The following is a 21,992-nucleotide window of genomic DNA, read 5'->3' on the forward strand; positions in this document are numbered from 1 at the left end:
ATTAATTATTCAGATCAGTGTGTATTACACAAGCAATACAGAACTGGTCATAATAATTCCAAAACAAGGCAAGCAGCTCTTATGGGGGCTCGGGGTAGTAAGGGCTTGCTTACATTTGTGGTTTGGGGGCAGTAAAACCCCATAGTTGAGCCAGGTCCCCCCCCTCCCCTTTCACTGCAGTGGCCAGAGGTGTACACATGTTGTGGCCGCATCAGAATTATACACCCTGTCACTCTTGGTGGGAATACAGCCTGCCAAGCATGACCCAAGTGAATGAGGCTGCTCTGCAAGCACCCTACAAACCTTTTGCAGTACAGCAAACAAAGGGGTTAAAGCAGGCAGGCAGTGAGGAGGCACTGTATCGCCTCCTCATGACATACTTTATTCTCCCTGGACCCCACACAAGCATGTAAATGTGGCGTGCTTGCAGAGTGGCCCCATTTATTGAATGGGTTGTGACTGGTGGGTGGTAGTCCCTGCCGAAAGTGATGGGTAGTAAAATCCTGCTGTGGCATGTGTACATTCTTAGCTGCTGCCTCTGCAGCTAAAGGGAGTAAAGACTGGGGGCAGTAAAGCTGCAGCCTCAAGTGCGAATGAGCCCTAAGAGTACTGCCACTGAATGCAACTCAGGGCTTATTCACAAGTGCAGCAGGCTCTGCTGCTCCCCTAAAAAAAAAAAAAAAATCCAAGCCTGTTTGGCATGTGGTGAGGGGACGATATGTTGCATCCTCACCACCCGATTTAACAAGAGACAGAGGGGGGCGCCACTAAGTGCATTATTAAAAAACGTATTTAATTAGGCAGCTAAATGTGCCGTTTTGTGGACGAAGGGAACCATAAACACAGTGTTCCCCAACATTTTAAGGAACACCACAAAAGACTTTCCGATGGTCTCAAGGTGTGGGTCATCCCAGGTATTCCCAATACTTACCCTTTAGCTGAATGCTTTAAAAAAAAACGTAAGTAAGAAAGCTATTGGATTTATATGCTTGATACGTTGGCTCATGTGGGGCTCAATGAGGAGATAGAAGTCAGTACAATACTGTGAGAATACTGATCTTTTTTTCTCCCCTCCTTTTGCTGGCCCTTTACATGATTTAGAATTACCTACAGGATGAAATTAGAATAAACGCTTATTATGCGGATGTCTCATTCTTCATCTTTCCCCTCCCCTTTTTCTCCCAAGTTACCATTTATTGGGACTGAGATTATCCTATTTCTGGATCATGTATATAAATATGCTTTTATACAGGGATTATATCATTTGATATAATGATCATATTCTTTAATGTATACATATGTGTGTATTTATATCTCTTTTACAGTCAAACGCTTGTGAATAACATTTTTAGCTGTTTTAGTTTGTTTCCATGCTATGTGGTGTTGGAGCCTGTGGGGCTGCTGTGTTCTCAGCGGCACTTCTCCTTCCCTCCAGTGCTGGGGCTATCAGACCTGCCCCCGGACCTCTATGCACATATAAATGGATCCTTACCCTCCCTAAGCCTATCAGGTTTGACAAAGGAGCTTACTGGTGCTCCAAAACGCAATACCTAGGCAACTAATCATTCTAGGCGTGATGTCACTTCAGCACTTAGTGCTCCACGGTGGTTCCAGACGTCCTTCCACCGCAGCAAACGAGCGGCACCTATGCTTTCCCATCCATGCGGTCCTGCCACTGCTGCGGACATCCTGGACTATGAAGAGGACAATCCATCCATAGACACTGCTGCTGTTACATTATGGGCCTTCCTTCTTGTGGATTTATGGGAGTGCACATGTAGCTGCCAAATAAACACGGTTTTTAATACTGCACTTAGTGGCGCCCCCCTCTGTCCCTTGGTGTCATTACAGAGAACTGTGCCTGTCTCTTGGTGGAGCTTCCTTTTTGTACCTTAACTTTTATTATGGACTTATACATTATCATGGACTTTTTACATTTGTATAGCACCTTGCTATAGGACTGTATAGGGTTACTGAATTTGTGTACATCTGTGATTGCGCGGTATACCTTGTGTTTTTTTTTTTACCAACGGATTTAAACCTATAATTCCTGTGCAATACACGCAAATGGAGCATAGTAGTACGGCAATTAGGTTTAAATCAGACGTAAGGAAGGGACACTGTGCCCAAGGATCTTTAGCTATGTTGTTCATGTTCAGGTAAATCTTCACCTCTTTAAGGTTGCCTACCCCTGCTTTATACTCTACAGATATTTCATTTTAGCTCTAACTACTAGATGCCTTATATGTCAATAACTTCAAATATAGGGTGAAACTTGAGGGCCTGCCAATCAGCTTATGGCAAATGATTCTGATTGATTGATCTGGGAATGTATTGATCACTATATAGGATAATTAGTTTGCAGTCTAAGAAGCAGCTCTGCCCACATTTCAGTGCTTTAGGCCAGAGGAACGAAAAGCAGACTATTACAGGACCACAAAGTAACTTCTTTAAATTCCTAATTGATTTAACTTCCTGCCATCCGCGCTACAGCCTATATACGGCTGCAGCGCGGACTTGAATTTTCGGGAGCCCGTTTTTAAACGGCCTCCCAGAAAGACTCTCCCCGCGCGCTCCCGCGAGCGCGCATCGGGAGAATCTGTGTCGGCCTTGGACACGGCCGATCACAGATCGTGGTGAATGGCCAATCACAGCGGCCATTCACCACGTGATCAAGCCGTCCAATGAGAGATGATCTCATATGTAAACATATGAGATCATCTCTCATCGCCGGCGCTCCTTCCTCACACAGAGCCTGCAGTTTGAGGAAGGAGGGGGAGCCTCACAGTGCCGGGAACACACAGCAATGTAATCAGGGCACTGATCACCAGTGCCCTGATTACTAAAGGTAAAAAAAATACACAAATTGCCCCCCATCAGTGCCCCCCATCAATGCCCACAATCAGTGCCCATAGTGCTGCCAGTCAGTGCCCATCAGTGCCTGCTCATCTAGGCACTGATGAGCACTGACTGGCAGCACTATGGGCACTTATGGTGCTGCCCATCAGTGCCGCCCATCAGTGCTCATCAGTGCCACCCGTCAGTGTCCATCAGTGCCACCCGTCAGTGTCCATCAGTGCCATCCGCCAGTGCCCATCAGTGCCGCCTATCAGTGCTCATCAGTGCCGTCCATCAGTGCCGCCTCTCAGTGCCGACTATCAGTGCTCATCAGTGCCGCCTATCACTGCTCATCAGTGCGGCATATTAGTACCTCCACATCAGTGCCACCTCATCAGTGCCCATAAGTGCCACCTCATCAGTGCCCATAAGTGCCACCTCATCAGTGCCCATCAGTGCAGCCTATCAGTGCCCATCAGTGCAGCCTATCAGTGCCCATCAGTGCAGCCTCATCAGCGCACATCAGTGAAGGAGAAAAATTTATTTTCAAAATTTACTCGCAGAAAATAAGAAAAACTTTTTTTTTTTTCAAAATTTTCTGTTTTTATTCTTTTTTTTTGTAAAAAATAAAAAACCCAGAGATGATTACATACCACCAAAAGAAAGCTCTATTTGTGTGAAAAAAATGATAAAAATTTCATATGGGTACAGTGTAGCATGACTACGCAATTGTCAGTCAAAATGTGACAGCACTGAAAGCTGAAAATTGGCCTGGATGGGAAGGGTGTTTAAGTGCACAGTAGGCAAGTGGTTAAATAAAGGGTAGCTCCACTTTTGTGGGGAAAAAATAGTAAATACACAGAAAAAAATAATATAGCTTATACAATTGCTACACAAGTCATATTGTAATTGAATGTTATTCAAAATTACCTTTTCAATCTGTAGCTTTGTAATTTTCTGTAAAATGCAATGCAATATGGCTACCTGGAGGTGTTCTGTACACAGAATGTGTACAGAACGCCGCCCAGAAACATAATTTTCTGCTTGTGTGATTGGCTCACTGATTCTCCCAGAAGTCTGCACTAAGAAACAAGTCAGATATCAGACATCCCCTGCAACAAAAATGTCATTTTTGGTGAGATACTCCCAATAGAAAATCACGTCTAAAGGGATGCAGACTGCAATTTTCCTCATTATAGTCCTGCAGGTGCAGCAGCAGATCGATAATTATGAAACCACTCCCATTAGATTAATATACAACACAAACACAGACAAACACAGGGATTTCTTCAGAATAACAAAAAGGTAGGAAAAGGTTGCCATGTACATAGATCACCCAGAGGGGAATGTTTTTTTTCTCGACAAAAGTGGAGGTTTTTAATCCTTCTGTATTAGAGGATTCCCTAGCAAAACAAGTATTATAATATTTACCAGCAGGGGGTTGGAAGAATAAAGTTAATTTAATTGGCTATAGTTCCACCTTAAATTTTAGACTTAATAACTGACTTCTAATGAAATCATAGGATTATTTAACACAGAAGGATAAAAAAAAAAAAAAAAAAAAAAAAAAAAAAAAAAAGAGTGCCGATGTGCCAGCAAGAGAATTTTACATCTCATTCATTTGCTGCAGTCTCAGTTTAAAATTGGTGTTATGACTTCTAGCACTTTCTATCTTGAAATAGTTTATTCATAAATAAAAAATTACCCATTTTGGCCCTTCTTCTTCTGCTATTTCCCTCCGGAAGAGTTTAAGAAGTCCATGAGACACAGTAGGGGCATCCTCACAGCCAGACTTCTGGGGAATGCTGGGGCCAATATCAGTTGGACTTCCAGACAGCAGCTTTGTTGCCTATTAGAATTTAAAGATAGCACACACCATAAATATCAATTATAAAGGTAACCATAGATTTAAAGAATATGTTCACATTTCAAAAAATATAATAAATGCACATATTTTTGCAGGTAAAAAAATAAAAATGTGTTATCTTTTTAAACTGCGGGTGCAATCAGCAGATCACAGATGCAATGCCAGGATTCTTCAGACTCTCCTTCAGCTGTCTGTCCGTACCTCCCGTACAAGCAGACAGTTACTGAATAGCAGGAAAAATCAATGAACGATCAATGAGAGCGCTCACCGGTACCATCGCAGTTCATTGAGAACTACAAGCTGCCTGCCACGGCAAAACATACAGGCTTGTTCCATAAGACCATATGTCTTTTGAGACCATGTCTCAAAATCCGCAGACAGACAATTATTTTTGGGATCCCTTTTCTGGTCATTTTCGGATATTTTTGGTTACATTCAGCAATAAAACTGTAGAGGAATGAGCGTGAGGATGATGTAAAGAGGCGCCTGAAGACACTTGAAATAGTTGACATGAAATATCCTCTCTTTTCTTTTGTTTGATATTCGGTACAAATAAAACAGCATTGGGAATACAAAGCAGACAAATGCATGCTTCCTCCAAAAAGCACATGATGTCTACATACAACTGCGGAGAAAGTCTAGTACAATGATATAAAGAACATAATAATTATTTTGTGGTTTATTCCTTAGATATCTGAATCTTTCTAGAAAATTTGGTTCAGCTAACCTACCACAAATCTGAAAAACTGGCACCATTCATTTATTCACAAACCGGTATTATTTTGTACGATCTTGATGTTTTCTTTAATTTTATAAAACACATTAGATACACCGGAACAGGGATGTGGTAACCAAAGACAACTACCGCAACAATTACTTTAAATATCATGTGTTTTATACCACAATTCATTTAAAAAAGTTCTTCCAAGATTTTACAAGATGGTAAAAATAAACCAGCTAAAAACCGTTCACCTCATATGTATTATTTCCCCTGCTTCCTTTCCTAGCAGCAGTCCTCTGCTCCCCACTATCGTCCCCTCCAGCTCTCTGTAGTGATGTCTTCTGCAGGAAATCAGAGATGCGCTGCACCAGAAAATTTCTGTCTTTCAGATTGGCGAACAGGAACGTCATCTTCCCTTTGGTGCTGATAGACAGAGGACTTGGCAGCACGCTGGAACTGTCGGCTTTCTCCACAATCGTAACCTATGGGTTAGAGAGCTCCACAATAAGTGGTTATTCAGTTATCTACAAATAATTGTAACCTGCTAACATCTGCCATCAGATACTCTATAGTCAATATGCTTATTTCCCAAATTGTGGTTATTTGTGTACCACCACCAAATGTGACATCTGAATGGGAGTTTTAAAAATGATGGCCACAAACATTTGACTTTTATGTGATTTTTTTTTTTTAACATGATATAAATAATCTATTTTTCATGCATACTTTAATATTATTGACATTCTCATCTCAAGAAGCCACCAACCAGGCAAAACACTCTCTAACACAATGGCTAATGGAACACCAGTCCCAATTATAGTGTAACACCAGCCAACCAACATTTTCACTACTGCTTATGACCCCTCCGCTGAAGAAATTTACATTCACATCCTGACCTGGTGACTACTTTGGGATAAATTAGAGCTAAGACTGAGTCCGGCCTTCTCTACAACATCAGTGCCTGACCTAACATGTTCTGGAAGAACATTCCCATAGACGCACTTCTAAACCTTGTAGACAGCCTTCCCAGAAGATTTGAAGCCGTTATAACTGCAAAGGGTGGGCCAACTCAATATTGAACCCTATGGACTAAGACTGGGATGTCTTTAAAGTTCATGTGTGTGTAAAGGCGGGCATCCCAATACTTTTGGTAATATAGTGTATATAACTGGGCATACTTACCAGTATGGTCTTAGAGGATGCGGATGGTGGCTATCACTGTTTACCTGTCCCTCCATGAAATGTACATTAATAGAGAAAGAAAGGAATAGTGTCTAAAAATCCTATCTCACTCAGAATGTGAATCTATCTCTCTGATGGCCTATAAACTATCCTCCTCAGATATGGAACGCGGGAACACTCATCAATGTGGGTGCCAAACCACCTATATGGGAGGAGCCCAATATTCAACATATTCACAAAAATCCTTCTCTAGTAGAAAACCAATGTCTTGGCAGGCATATTTGTGTACCTCACCCCAGTAAAAAAAGAAAGTAAGATTGAGGAGGAAAGATTTTAAATCATGTAACCCCCTAAGAAAAAAGGAATGGAAAAGTATGTGCTCCCAAAAGGACCTTAAACCTTACGTTTCGCTCCTATGTTAGAGATTCGCCAGAGGTCAAAATAATAAAGTGGTGAGCAAGGAAATATGATAGTACCATATGGGAGTAATATTGAGATCATTGTGTCCCATACATATTGTTTGCTTCAAAAATAGACATCTATATAGATTTAGGTTACCTGGAAGTACTTAAACCAAGTACTGTATATTTATTTTTACCTACAGAAATTTATGGTCATGAAACATACTTTTAGATTATTGAAATCAAGGTTAAATTTCATCTGTGTGGCCTTTGATGCGTTGGGATACGCACCCTCGTGCAGCATGGACTTCTTTATTCTACCCCACACAGGCGGGGCAAGGATGCCAACGTCATGGCGCATGCCATACTTGCACTCGTGGTTTGGCGATTGTGGCTGGAGGGGCCGGCAGTTAGAATCACATTACAAGTGATAATACCCTAGTGTCAGGGAGACACTAAAATCATGTGAGTGGATCTGAATTACTTTTAATAAATTGTAGTATTTTAAAAACTGTTTTATGCTATGGAGACCTTTCTTCCTTTATACTTCCATGCCTATTCGTGTCATGCTTGAGTGGATCTACTGGTGAGGAACAGTACAGAGCGTTTGGATGATGGAGATATGGCATATTTGCTGGTCTATACCTTGATCAGCCATTTCATCTGGTGAGTAGGTTTAGTGTGGCTGGTGAAGGATTCGCACCGGGTGACATTTGATGCCATTTGGAACGTCTTCTTTTGAAGCATTGGGGATTTTTATTTGTTGGACTCTTTTTCTCCTTTTTTTGAGCACTTACAGACATTGTTTGGACATTTATTTATTTAATTATGTGAGCACAGTCATTTTTTAGCACTTTCATTTGATGTTTTGCACAAAAAAAAAAAAAATATATTGCATATTTTGCATAATATTGACACCTTATTTGTATTTTAAATATTGCCTATATTGTTTATAGGAAGTCACTGTGTATATCAAGTGTTACACATTTTGGATTTCAAACTGTAAAAGAGGGAAGCGCACGTGGACCTCGGATGATAACGTTTTATTGAAGGACAATACAATACAATAAAGTTGCACTCACATTTTAGTCCTAGCAGGACAAGCACATCAGCAGCTAGGACTAAAATGTGAGTGCAACTTTATTGTATTGTCCTTCAATAAAACGTTATCATCCGAGGTCTGCGTGCGCTTCCCTATTTTACAGTTTGGTATCTGCTATTTGTCCGCCACCCAGTGGAGCACAAGAGGAGCTGCAGTGACCTGGATATACTTTATTTTAACACACAAACTGTCACAAGTAGGGATTGGACTCAGGATCAGCGCCAATGACTGGTGAAGTATACTCTCATATACATGTTGGAGCCTGATATGTATATGGGTACTTCTTGTTTGTAACACATTTTGGATTTAACTTCATAGCAAATTTGATTTGCACATGTTTATAATAAGATCTCCTTGATCTTCAGAGCAAAAAAAATCCTAGCAGCCGTGACAAACTCAGTCTTCCTTACACTAGAATTACTTGGCTCCCATAGCAGACATCCTCATGAAGGTTAAATCCAATCATATATGACATCAGGAGTATCAGCAAGTACAGTGGATAAAAGTACTTCAATGTGCACAATCGAATTCCGTGGTTCTCGGTAGATGGCGTGTCCTAGGCACTGCAGGAGGATCACCTCAGGCTTCAGCAGCCTGTCTCAGACTTATGCCTCGTACACACGCTACGATTATCGGCCGACCGATCGGCCGTCTTTTGTCCAGTGTTGTTGTGTTGGTTGGAATGTGCCTAGACTGCACACAAATTTTCTCGGCCAACAAAAACCAACCTCAGAAGTGATGTCATGTGCTGGTTTACTTTCCGTGTGTTTTTTCTTCTCTGAGCATGCCCAGTCTTGCTCATCTGATTTTTGTCTGCCGAAATCTGTACTGACTGACGGAAAATCGGCCGTTCTGTTGACGGCCAACAAAAATTTTATAGCCTGCACACCAGATTTTGTTCAGCCGAAAAGTCGGAGTCGGTTGTCGAAAGCATCATACTAACAAGCCGAAAATCGGCCGATCGGACGTTGGCCGAAAATTCACGGCCAACTATCGATGCGTGTGTACGAGGCTTTACATACAGGCTGCTGAAGCCTGAGGTGATCCTCCTGCAGTTCCTAGGACATGCCATCTACTGAGAACCACAGAATTTGATTGTGCACATTGAAGTGCTTTTATCCACTGTACTTGCGGATACTCCTGATGTCATATATGATTGGATTCAACCTTCATGAGGATGTCTGCTATGGGAGCCAAGTAATCTAGTGTGAGGAAGACTGAGTTTGTCACGGCTGCTAGGATGTTTTTTGCTCTGAAGATCAGTGTGTCTGGTAAGCAGATTGATAGGACACACTGAGGTGCTGAGTGATTTCCTTGCAGCTTCTTGGTGGTGGTTTCTTTGGATACTATATTTTAGCATTGAATTAATATATTACACTATGAAAGTTTTTTTGTTTATACTTGATTTCAATTCTCCTGTTCCCTTCTGAGTGGACTTACTGATGTTTGGATTATCCAGGATACCGCAAAAGATTTGATGACAGGCCCAATACTTTTTTCTATCTGGTAAACAGTTTGAATCACTGTTTACGATAGAAGCTGGTGATTGATTGCTCCACTACCTCAAGCGCTGCATATTAACTTTTTGATATATTTTTTTTACCAATTGTCAATTTTGGATTTTGCTGGCAGCTTTCATTAGGATTAGTTTAATAATATAGCGCGGATATTTCTCATTTTATCTTTTTATATCTAATGCCTTGGAAATTATTTTGAACCCTTCTCCTAAATGATACCTTTTAACAATCAGATCCCTCTAATGCACGTGTCAAACACAAGGCCTGCGGGCCAAACCTGGCCCTCCAGTCCATTTGATGTGGCCCTCACACCTCTCCTGGAGCTGCAGTAGAACTCCAGCCCTCCTTTGGGTTTCCTGCAGACCCTGCAACTTCTGCTTCCCAGCTCTGTCACCAGCTTCTTCCCAGCAGCAACACAAGGTAAGGAGGTGCACTTTGATGTAAGGGAGGGTGGGGGTGGACTCTTAACATCTGATGCAAGGGGTTTGGGATACTCTGGAATCTAGTATTACAGATGCAACCGGCCCTTTGAGGACAATCATAATGCTGATGCGGCCCTCAATGAAGTTGAGTTTGACATCCCTGCTCTAATGCTTTGGAAGCTCTCTGCGGGCAATGGCTTTTGCTGTAGGATGCGACTAAGGAAATGTCAGGAAAGACCTATTAGAACAGCTGAACTTTACTTAGAGTTAATCAGAGGGACTTTAAATCATGCCAGGTGTGTACTGACTCCTATTTAACATGAGTTTGAATGTGATTGCTTAATTTATTCATTCAATTATAAGAGGGTGTGCACACTTATGCAACCACTTTTTTTTTTTTTTTTACTCCCCCAAAAGATTTCAGTTGGTTTTTCAACTGAGTTGTACAGTTTATAGGTCACATTAAAGGATAAGTCTGCTCTAAAACTAAAATCCCTGCATCTATAGATCTCCACGTTCTAACACGAACCTATCTAGCCCTTTAAAGAATAAATCAGTATACATACTTTTTTTTAAGCCAATCCGACCCGATCTCCAGTGGCCGAAGCTCTGCAGAGGACATGGCCGACAACGGCTGTGAAATGAAAGGGGAGTGGTCTTGTGCACCCACCTCCACAGCGAAGCCACGACTGAAAGCTCAGCATGGGATCAAATCGGATCAGATTAAAAAAAGGTAAGTATACTGATTTCCTCTTCACAGGGCCTAGATAGGTTAGTGTTAGAATGTGGAGATCTATAGATGCAGGGTTTTTAGTTTTAGGGTGGACTTATCCTTTAAAGGTGGAAAAAGTTCTGAAATTTTTTATTTTTGTCTTTTTTTTTTACATCATAGAAACCTGACATTTTGACAGGGGTGTGTAGAATTTTTGTATCCACTGTATCACTAATGTCACAGAAAACCATCAGTAAGCAGACACTGCTATAATTGTGACATCTAGCCCTTAGGTTCAAGTTACTAATTACTAATACTATAATTTGCAATGATCAAAACTAGCACTGATGGTGTATGCTTCACTTTGGTAAACACTGCCATAAGAAAAAAAATAAAAATAAAATAAAAAAAAGTTAGCACAGAAAAATTCTTCCTAAGAGAAAACAAAGGCGATCTAAAAAGTCACAGTAAACAGACGGGGAGAGATGCTTGAATAAATGTCTATATTGCGATATTCTAGTCTAACAAATTTTTCATTACTTACAAACTTCTGCAGACTAAGCACATCTAAGGATACAAATGTAAATAACTTCAGGATATTGGTTCCTTGCCAAACTTTAGATGATTAAAATTCCTTTTTTTTGTTGATCTAGTAGTGTTTGGCATTTTACAGTGAACTACATGCAGCTCCAATCCTTATTGCTGTCCTTCACCTTTTCAAGTACTGAAAAAATAGGATTTTTTACTTACCATAAAATTCATTTCATTTCCAGTTCACTGATGGACACAGCGCTCCATATTCAGAGCCATACAGTTATATCACCCCCTACAGGAGTAAGACAGGCAGAAAAAAGACTTGGCCATGCTATGGGCAGTTATAGCTGGTATACATCCCCCTCTCTGCTACAGGGCTTTTGGTTTAGTAACAAGCAGTGTCAGAAGTATCAAAACTCCAAAGAGTGGTGGGTGCTATGTCTGTCAATGAACTCAGAGAGATGGATTTTACGGTAAGAACAAAAATCCTATTTTCTCTTTCGTTCATTGACAGACACAGCGCTCCATATTCAGAACCATAGGGACGCCCCCAAGCAGTGACAAACATGACGGGTGAGACAACAAAAAATCCCAGGGCTAAACACAAGAAGCCAATCAGGTAACAGAGGCTCAACAAAAACAACTGGAGCCCAAACGGAAGAATACACCCCTAAAGAGGGAACAGACCTAAACAGCAGCCAGCAAAACTTTGCAGCCAAAGGAAGCATCCGCAGATGTCAAAGCCTTCACTTTGTAGAGTTTAGTGAAAGTGTGCACCGACGACCAAGTGGCCACCTTGCAAACCTGCGCCACTGACGCATGATGACCGAAGGCCCAAGTAGCACTAAACGCCTGAGTAGAGAGTATGCCGTTACAGGGAAAGGAGGAACCTGGCCCATAATACAATAGGCCTGAGTCAGGGTCTGTCTGACCCATCTGAAAATGGTCACAGAATAAGTGGACAGCCCTTTTCTTGGCCCGTCCATGATCACAAACAGTGAGTCTGACCTCCGAAAAGACTCCATGGCTGCCAGATATACCCGAATCGCCCAAACCACATCCAGAGCATGCAACACAAATTCCTTGGGATAAGTGGGCCTGGGACACAAAGAAGGCAACACAATGTATTCATTCAAACGGAATTCAGAGACCAAGTAGTAACAATGGGTGTGGATGAAGAACCACCTTATCTTAATGGACCACCAAGTAGGGGGTACGATAAGATAATGCCGCCAGTTCCGACATCCTGCAAACAGAGGAGAGGTGATAGCCACTAAAAAGCCACCTTTTGAGAAATTTCCCAAAAGGAGGCTTTCGGTGAACTGAGAGCATCAACTTCAAAATCCCACAGCGGTAGAGGAGACCGCACCGACAGAGCCAGGTGTTGAACCCCTTGAATAAAAGTATGCACCAAGGGATGCGTGACCAAGGGTCGCTGAAAGAAGACTGCCAAGGCAGACACCGGGACCTTGATGGTACTCAAGGGTAATTTCTGCTCAACACCTCATTGAAGGAAAGTCAAAATTTGAGCCACCGAAAAAGAACGAGGGTGAACACTGATCGAATTACACAACGAAATGTACGGTTTTCACATACAATGGTAAATCTTGCTAGAGGTAGACTTTCTAGCTTTCAGCCGTGTCAGAATCACTGACCCAGGCAAACCTCTATCTTTCAGCACCTGGCTTTCAACAGCTAGGCCGTCAAAGCCAGCGATTGTAAAGCAGGATGGAAGATCGGCCCTTGGGACAACAGGTCCTCCCTGAGAGGCATTCTCCAAGGGAAGTTGGCGACCAAGACCAGCGAGGCCAATTCGAGGCCACCAGAATGACCGGAATCCCTTCGGCTTCAATCCTGTGCAAAAGCCGTGGAAGAAGCTTGAGGAGGGAAGGCGTAGATCAGATAATCCCGTGATTGTGCCACAAACCTTAGTAATTTTCTGTAGAGCAGACACACCCACAGATCTACCTCAGGGATGCTCCACCGCAGACATATCAGTCTGGATGAAGGGACCACTCCCCTTGGTGAAACGCCTGCTGGCTGAGATAGTCTGCCTGACAATTTTTCACACCTGGAAAGCGTACGGCAGAGAAGGCCAGAAAACAAAGCGTTCTGCCTACCAGAGAATGCCGGCTACTTCCAGAGCCGTCAACACGCTTTTTGTTCCGCCCTGGGGATGGACAGATGGACATAAGCCACCGACGTGGCACTGTCCAACTGGATCTGTACCGGGAGCCCCCGGAGCCGATCCGTCCAGTGGGTCCAGGCACAGCTTGATGGCTCGAAGTTCCAAGACATTGATTGGTAGCCTGGATTCTTCCAGCGTCCAACGACCCGGAGCGGAGCTCAGTCTCAGGATACGTCCCCACCCGGACAGACTGGCATCAGTGCTGACAACTGTACAATACAAGGGGAGAAAAGATTTGCCCTGCCGAAGAGTTGGAGCAAAGCCACCAGACCAGGGAACCCCTGGTTTCCTGGCTCAGCCGAGTCTGATTGTCCAGAGACTTTGGACACTTATCCCATTTTACAAGGATCTCCCTCTGGAGGGACCTCGGATGGAAATGTGCAAACGGAACTGCCTCAAAAAGGTAGACACCATCAGGCCCAGCACGCGCATGCAAGTCCAGAGGGAAGACCACCTGCGGGACATCAACAGATGAATCGCAGCATGCAACTTCTGGAGTTTACTAGTGGAAGAAACAGTCTGGCTAGAGCTAAATACAGAGGCAGACCCAATATAATGCAATTTTCTGTATTTAATTAGGGCAGACTTCTGGTAATTTAGAAGCCAATCAAACTCCTTCAAGGTCTGTATAGTGATCTCCATGTCGTCCATCAATGCAGATGAGGACTCTGCTCACAAGAGGAGGTTGTATAGTAAAGCAGTCCCCTGCTGATATAGCAACGCCGCAACCGGGCCAACACCTTTGTGAAGACCTAAGAAGCAAGGCGAGACCAAAGAGTAACACCACAAACTGATAGTGCTCCTCTCCCACAGCAAAGCTGAGGAAATGCTGATGTTGGGCACATACTGGGCACATACTGAAACGTGTAAGTAAGCATCTTTGATGTCAATAGAGGCTAGAAAATCCCCCTGATGTAGGGATGCCACCACCATGCGAATAGACTCCATTCTGAATTTCTGTACCCGCACAAAGCAGTTCAGGGCCTTGAGGTCCAGAATCAGACGAACCTTGCCCTCCTCCTTTGGGACCGTAAACAGGTTTGAATAAAAATCTTGAAACTGTTCCGATACCGGAACAATCACTCCCTGAAGCAACAGGTCCTGCACTTTCTCGATGAGAGCTTGCAGTCGGTCCAGGGACAGACACACGTTGGAAGGGAAAAACCTTTCGGACAGAATAACTTTGTGGATCCATTTGTCATTCACCAAGGAGGTCCACGGGCCCAGAAACCAACAAAGACGTCCCCCACCCCAGGTATGAGTGAGAGCCCACCTTCATACTGAAGAAGCCTTCTTCTAGAGAATCCCGCTCTTGGCTCGCCAGACCAGGGCTGCTTGGAACCTCTCAATGAGGGCTTGAAAGGTTTGGAACCCTTGTCAGTTGACTCTGAGGGACGTAAAAACGTTTTGTGTGCCGAGAAAGAAGGGCCACGTCTGCGCCGAGGATCTTTTCCCTTCCCAGACTGTGGAAGAAACGTGCCCTTTGCTCCCGTGAGACTCCTAATGATATCATCAAAGGTAGCCCCAAAAGATGGCCCACAGGAACTGCACAAAACAGTGGGGGGCTATGAGGTAAACCCGCAGGTCCGACCCCTGTGTCCACCCCACACCGCATCCAGGGGGAAGAGGTGGGGGGGGGGGGACATCTTACTCACCATACCACGGCCCCAGACGGGCACAATTACAGACAGAACCCCTCACAACTAAAAGGGGGGGCTTTCAGCCAGGAGGAACACTGCGACTCAGGCCAAGACCCAATGGTATGCGATCTCGCGAGACGTTTAACTCGCAGGCCAGTCCCCATACAGTGGGGCTATGCCGCGGCCGACCCAGCGCAGAGCTCTGGTCTGCGCAAGCTCGCTGGCCAGACTGGGGGGGGGGGGGCCACTGGATTAAGGTATCCAGCCCTGTTGCCCAGCCCAGCAGTTGATTGCAGATCTCACAGGGGAAAAAAAAGGAGAAAAATGCCATTTAAAAGAAAACAAATTGCCAGAACAGAAGATCCTGGCAGGGAGCTAGGTCCTTACTCCTGACTAGGCAGAAAAAAACCTGAAGGCCTATAGCAGAGAGAGGGATGTATACCAACTAGAACTGCCCATAGTCTTTTTTCTGCCTAGTGTCCTACTCTTGTAGGGGGCGATATGACCCTATGGTTCGGAGTATGGAGCGCTGTGTCTGTCAATGAACGAAAAATAAAATTGGATTTTTGACTTACCATAAAATCCATTTCTCTGATGTTCATTGACAGGCGCAGCTCCTGATCTTCTTAACCATTGGGTTATACTGCCCCCTACAGTAGTAGAACACTAGGCAGAAAAAAAGTATGTCTACCCCTTTGGGCAGTCCCAGGGGGTATACTCCCTCTCTCTGCTATAGGTACTCCTGGCAAATTTTTTCTTTTTAGATAGATTTTTTTCCTTCGTTTTTTTCCTTTGAGATCTGCAATCAACTGCCAGACAGGGCAACGGGCTGGATAATCTTGATCCAGTGGTTACCCCAGTCTGGCCAGCGAGTACGTGCAGACCTCCGCTCCACGCTATGTTGGCGGCAACATAGAGTTAAACGCCTCGCAAGGTCCCATATGACCAGGTCTTGGCCCAAGTCGCAGCGTTCCTCCTGGCTACAACTATGGGCAGTCCCAAGGGGTATACTCCCTCTCTCTGCTATAGGTACTGAGTTTTGTTACAAGCAGTGTCAGAAGAATTATAACTCCACAGAGGGGTGGGTGCTGTGTCCATCAATGAACATCAGAGAAATGGATTTTACGGTAAGTCAAAAAACCCATTTTCTCTTTCGTTCATTGACGGACACAGCTCCTGATCTTCTTAACCATTGAGACATACCAAGGAAGTGTTAAACATTAGGGATGGGAACAGCGAAAATAAACTCCCAAGGCTAACTATAGCCAACCAGGTAAACAGGAGCTCAACCAAAACAACTGGAGCTCACCTGAGAAAAACAATACACCCTCAAAGAGGACCAGGTCCTCTAAACCGCAGCCTGCAAACCCTTGCGGCCAAAAGAAGCATCCGCAGATGCCAACACATCCACTTTATATATCTTTGTGAAAGTGCGCACCGACGACCAAGTGGTCACCTTGCAAACCTTTGTCACTGATGCCTGATGACGGAAGGCCCAGGAGGCACTGAGCGCCCGAGTAGGGTGTGCCTCGACAGGGAAAGGAGGAACCTGACCCCTGATGGAATAGGCCTGAATCACGTCTGTCTGATCAAACTGGAAATAGTTGCAGAGGAAGCGGACAACTCTTTCTGAGGCCCATCAGTAGGCACAAATAGTGAGTCTGACTTCCTAAAAGTAGCCACCAGGTACACCCTAATTTTCCCGAACTACATCTAAGGCATGCAAGGCAATTTCCTTCGGATGTTTTGACCTGGGACACAGAGAAGGCAACACGTCTTCATTCAAATGGAAATCAGAGACAACCTTTGGAAAGAACGACGGACAGGGCCGAAGAGCCACCTAATCTCCGTGAAACACCAAGTAAGGTGAACAGCAGGATAAAGCTGCTAGTTCTGACACCGTACATGCAGAGGTGATATCCAATAAAAAAGCCTCCTTCTGAGACAGCGTAAGCAAGGGAATCTCCTGAAGTCTCTCAAAGGGAGGCTTCTGGAGGACCAAAAGCACCAAATTGAGGTCCCAAGGCAGCAACGGAAACCGCACTGAAGGAACGAAATGTCAAACATCCTGAGATAGGTACGCACCAGGGAGTGTGTGTGTGGCCAAGGATCATTGGAAGAAGACTGCCAAAGCCGCCACCTGGCCCTTCATGGTACTCAATTTCGGTTCAACCCCCCGTTAAAAGAAGGTCAAGATCCAAGCCAATGAGAAGGAGCGAGGATGAACCCCAGGAGACTCACTACACGCGATGTACGTCTTTCCACATACAATGGTAGATTTTCCCAGAAGTCCAGAAGTAGATTTCCTAGCTTTTAACAGCATTGGAATCAGCGATTCAGTCAAACCCCGATCTTTTAGCACCTGGCGTTCAACAGCCAAGCCGTCAAAGCCAGTGACTGTAAAGCAGGATGGAAGATTGACAGGATTGTGACAGCAGATCCTCCCTGAGAGGAAGCTTCCAAGGAACGTCGGCAACCAGCCACACCAGATTAGCACCGAGGCCAGTCCGGGGCCAGTCGGTCCTGCGTAGAAGTCTTGGCAGAAGCTTGAGAGGAGGGAAGGCGTAAATCAAACGATACTGGCCCTGCGGGGCCACCAGCATGTCTGTGGCGTCTGTAAGAGAATCCCTTGATCTTGCCACTAACCTCTGCACCTTTCTGTTGAGCCGAGACACCAACAGATCTACTTTGGGAGTACCCCACTGAAAACACAACTGATAAAACACCTCTGGACGAAGAGACCATTCCCCCAGGTTCAACACCTGCCAACTGAGGTAATCCGCCTGCCTGTTTTCCACTCCGGCAATGTGTAGGGTGGAGAGGGCTGGAACAAAACGTTCTGCCAACCTGAGAATGCCGGCTATCTCCAGAGCGGCCAGGAAACTTCTTGTGCCCCCTTGGTGATTGACATAAGCCATGGCCATGGCATTGTCTGACTGAATGCGCACTGGACATCCTTGGAGACGATCCGTCCAATATTGCAGGCAAAGTCTGATCGCCCGGAACTTCAGGACACTGATTGGTAGTCTGGACTCTTCCAGGGTCCAGACCCCCTAAGCAGAATTTCTGTAGAGAACGTCTCCCCACCCAGACAGGCTGGCATTGGTGGAGACCACCGTCCAATACAAGGGAAGGAAGAAGTAGGCCGAGTCCAGAGTCAGACCCAGATAGTCTAGCTTTGTGGAAGGATCCAAGGCAGACTTCTGAAGATTCAGAATCCAGCCAAATTCCTTCAGGGTCTGTATGGTGATCTCCAGGTTTTCCACCAGCGCAGTAGGAGACTCTCCTCGCAGAAGTTCATCCAAGTAGCCCAGGACCGCAATCCCCCGCTAATGTAACAATGCTAGCACAGTGGCCAACACTTTCGTGAAGACCCGAGGAGCGGAGGCAAGACCAAACGGTAACGCCACAAACTGATAATGCTTCTCTCCCATGGCAAAGCAAGGAAGCGCTGGTGACCGACACATATTGGAATTTGAAGGTAAGCGTCCCAGCTGTCGATGGAGGCGAGAAAATTCCTCTCATGCAGGGAAGCCAACACCGTGGGATTGGACTCCATTCTGACCTTCTTCACCAGCACAAAGCAGTTCAGCGTCTTGAGGTCCAGAATTGGAGGCACCTTGTCTTCATTCCTAGGGACTGTAAACAGGTTTGACTAAAAACCCCTGAAAACATTCCGAAGCCAGAACCTCCCCAAAGAGAGCCTGTAAGCGGATCAGGGACTGTTGCACATTGGAAGGAAAGAACCTTTCCGGAGTGTAAGAACGAAACTCGATCTTGTAGCCAGACCATATGACTTCATGGACCCACTTGTCTTGTACCAGGGAAGTCCATGAGTCCAGAAACCAGTGAAGATGCCCTCCCACTCTAGGTACGGGTGAGGGCGCACCTTCATACTGAAGGGGCCTTGTCCGTGGATCTGGAGAAGCCCGCTTTTGACACGCCGGACCATGCTCACTTGGATCCTCCAGAGGAGGCCCTGAAAGGCTTTGATCCCTTGTCAGTCGACCCTGTGGGATGAAAAAAACTTCTTATGTGCCGAGGAGGGGGGCCCATGTTTATGACGAGGGTCTTTGCCCTTAGTAGCCTGTGGAAGGAAGGTACACTTTCCCCTCTGTGAGACCTTTAACAATGTCATCCAGGGTAGCACCAAACAGTCTACCTTCTTGAAAGGGAAGATCAGTCAAGGCCTTTTTAGAAGTCTGGTCACAGACCAGCATTTGAGCCAAAAGACACGCCGAAGGACCACTGCTGAAACAGAAAGGCGAGCCACTAGGGGAGCCGCATCCAAAGAGGCATCACAGATAAACAGTAGCCCCTGGATCAGCTTGTCCGCCAGCTCGGCAAAGGCAGGGGGGAAACTGCTCCCGCTCCAGATTACAGCACAGCTGTAACACCAGGGAAAATGGTGAATACTGGCCTCAGTGCCAAACCAGCCAGGGTGTACATATTGCTGGCCACAGCCTCTGCCTTCCTGTCAGCCGGGTCCTTAAAGGCCAGGGACTCTTCAAATGGAATTATGGTGCCTTGTTTAATCTGGAAGCCGGGGGGTCCACCGCCGGTGGAACAGTCCACTTCTTAAGAAGGGACTCCTCATAGAGTTATCGCTATAAGGAATGGTTTGGTCATCCCCACTCTTTAGTGACAATTTTAGGGGAAGGTGGGGGGCGCTTTTTGCCAGCCCGTCGCCCAAAAGCCACCTCCGCCCAGGATACAAAGGACTCCAGGACCGCAGTCAGTGCATTGATGGATGGTTGGGACCCGGAGGGCCCCGCATCCTCAGAGAGGGGATCAGGTGGGAAGATGTGCTCCAAAGACTCCATGAGTCACCAGGGGGACCCCACAAAAAAGTGTAAAAAACTGCTAAGGGGCAACCCCTACCGCTGTGGCAGCACCAAACAATTCCCAGTCACAGAGCACAGATTGATCCTTAGCAGAGAGGGAGAGGATCCCACCAGACTCACCCCCCTGCAGAAACCAGGCACCGCAGCCACAAGCGACGATTAGGAAATGAAAGGATCCAGGAGTCAGCACAAGGGGATGAGGAGGGGCTTCCACCGCCGAATACACCACCCAGAAGGTTCTACAGACATGGCCGCTGAAGTTTTCTATGGCAAACCAACGCAAAATGACCACCGGACTATGCAAACATGGCCGCCATGCGTTGCAGCACAAGCTTACAACAAAATGGCGGCCTTCCGTACCACAAGGCTCCCAGGGACCCAGGAGGAATCTCTAGGCCTCAAGGACAGGCACAGGCAAGACGGGGGATCATGGCAAGAGCCCCCACCAGGTCAGCCCCCCCAACAAAGCCGATTGTCCGGTCGCCGGCGGCGCACCCCCCCCCCATCGTCAGCATAGCGCCTTGACACTACCCCAGGAGGAGGACCAGACCACCCACACTGCCCCAGCAGAAGTGGAGGGGGGTAGGATGGGGGGGACAGATGAGGCGGCTACCTGACAGGTAGGAGGGGGACCCGGGGGTCCGACCATCCCATGGAGGGGCCCACGTCCACCCCAAAACCCTCCAGGGGGAGACGGGGGGCTGGGACAGCTACTCACCATACTAGGTACCAGATGGGCAACGCTCCAGACAGAACCCCTCGCCATCGAAATGGGGGGCTGTCGGCCAGGAGGAACGCTGCGACTTGGGCCAAGACCTGGTCATATGGGACCTTGCGAGGCGTTTAACTCTATGTTGCCGCCAACATAGCGTGGAGCGGAGGTCTGCACGTACTCGCTGGCCAGACTGGGGTAACCACTGGATCAAGATTATCCAGCCCGTTGCCCTGTCTGGCAGTTGATTGCAGATCTCAAAGGAAAAAAACGAAGGAAAAAAATCTATCTAAAAAGAAAAAATTTGCCAGGAGTACCTATAGCAGAGAGAGGGAGTATACCCCCTGGGACTGCCCAAAGGGGTAGACATACTTTTTTTCTGCCTAGTGTCCTTCTCCTGTAGGGGGCAGTATAACCCAATGGTTAAGAAGATCAGGAGCTGTGCCTGTCAATGAACATCAGAGAAATGGATTTTATGGTAAGTCAAAAATCCAAATTTATTTTTCGTTCACTGACAGAAACAGCGCTCCATACTCCGAACCATAGGGTCATAGCGCCCCCTACAAGAGTAGGACACTAGGCAGAAAAAAGACTATGGGCAGTTCTAGCTGGTATACATCCCTCTCTCTGCTATAGGCCTTCAGGTTTTTTTCAGCCTAGTCAGGAGTAAGGACCTAGCTCCCTGCCAGGATCTTCTGTTCTGGCAATTTGTTTTCTTTTAAATGGCATTTTTCTCCTTTTTTTTCCCTGTGAGATCTGCAATCAACTGCTGTCCGTTAATGAATGAAAGAGAAAGTCAAATTTTTAGGTCAGTGGTCTTTAAACTGTGGCCCAGGGGCTGTATATGGCCCTTAGCATGCTTTTATCCAGCCCTTTGGTCACTATTCCTCCCACTGATACGAGACACTATTCTGCCAACTGACAACAAGGGGCCGCCATTTCTCCCACTGATCTAGTTCATATTCCTATTGCACACCGTCCTGTTTGTAGGCACTTGAATCGGTTACAAGTAGATACATATTTGCCAGCACACCAAGGATCTTGCAAAAGTAGTCCAAAAACTTTATTCCAAAGAAGATCACATCAAAAAAATATATAGTGCAACGTTTTGGAGCCACGCAGGACCCCTTCGTCAGGCATGTGATACAGTGCAAATTGTGAGCAGAGAATATATAAGAACATACCACCAATCGAAGGCAGTGCAATTAGGTGACACCAACCTCAGATGACATCATTCTCCCGCCTAATACACACATAATAAACATTAATATCCTTAAAAGCCAGCACTAATGTTATAAATATTGGGGTTACA

General features: G+C 45.6%; 1 protein-coding gene across 2 annotated transcripts in view; it reads right to left on the reverse strand.

Annotated features, from left to right (window-relative positions):
* The window catches only part of TBC1D9B (TBC1 domain family member 9B), a 147,952-nt gene that overhangs the window by 62,060 nt on the left and 63,900 nt on the right, over positions 1–21,992 (reverse strand). For both annotated transcript variants that reach the window (XM_082253132.1, XM_082253131.1), the window contains exons 7-8: positions 5,678–5,908; positions 4,544–4,687 (exon numbers count right to left, since the gene is read on the reverse strand). In XM_082253132.1, the coding sequence (XP_082109258.1) occupies positions 4,544–4,687; positions 5,678–5,908 (375 nt within the window). The remainder of the gene's footprint in view (positions 1–4,543; positions 4,688–5,677; positions 5,909–21,992) is intronic.

The sequence above is a fragment of the Pelophylax lessonae genome (genome assembly GCF_965119305.1).
Source record: "Pelophylax lessonae genome assembly, chromosome: 4".
Taxonomy (NCBI): Eukaryota; Metazoa; Chordata; class Amphibia; order Anura; family Ranidae; genus Pelophylax; species Pelophylax lessonae.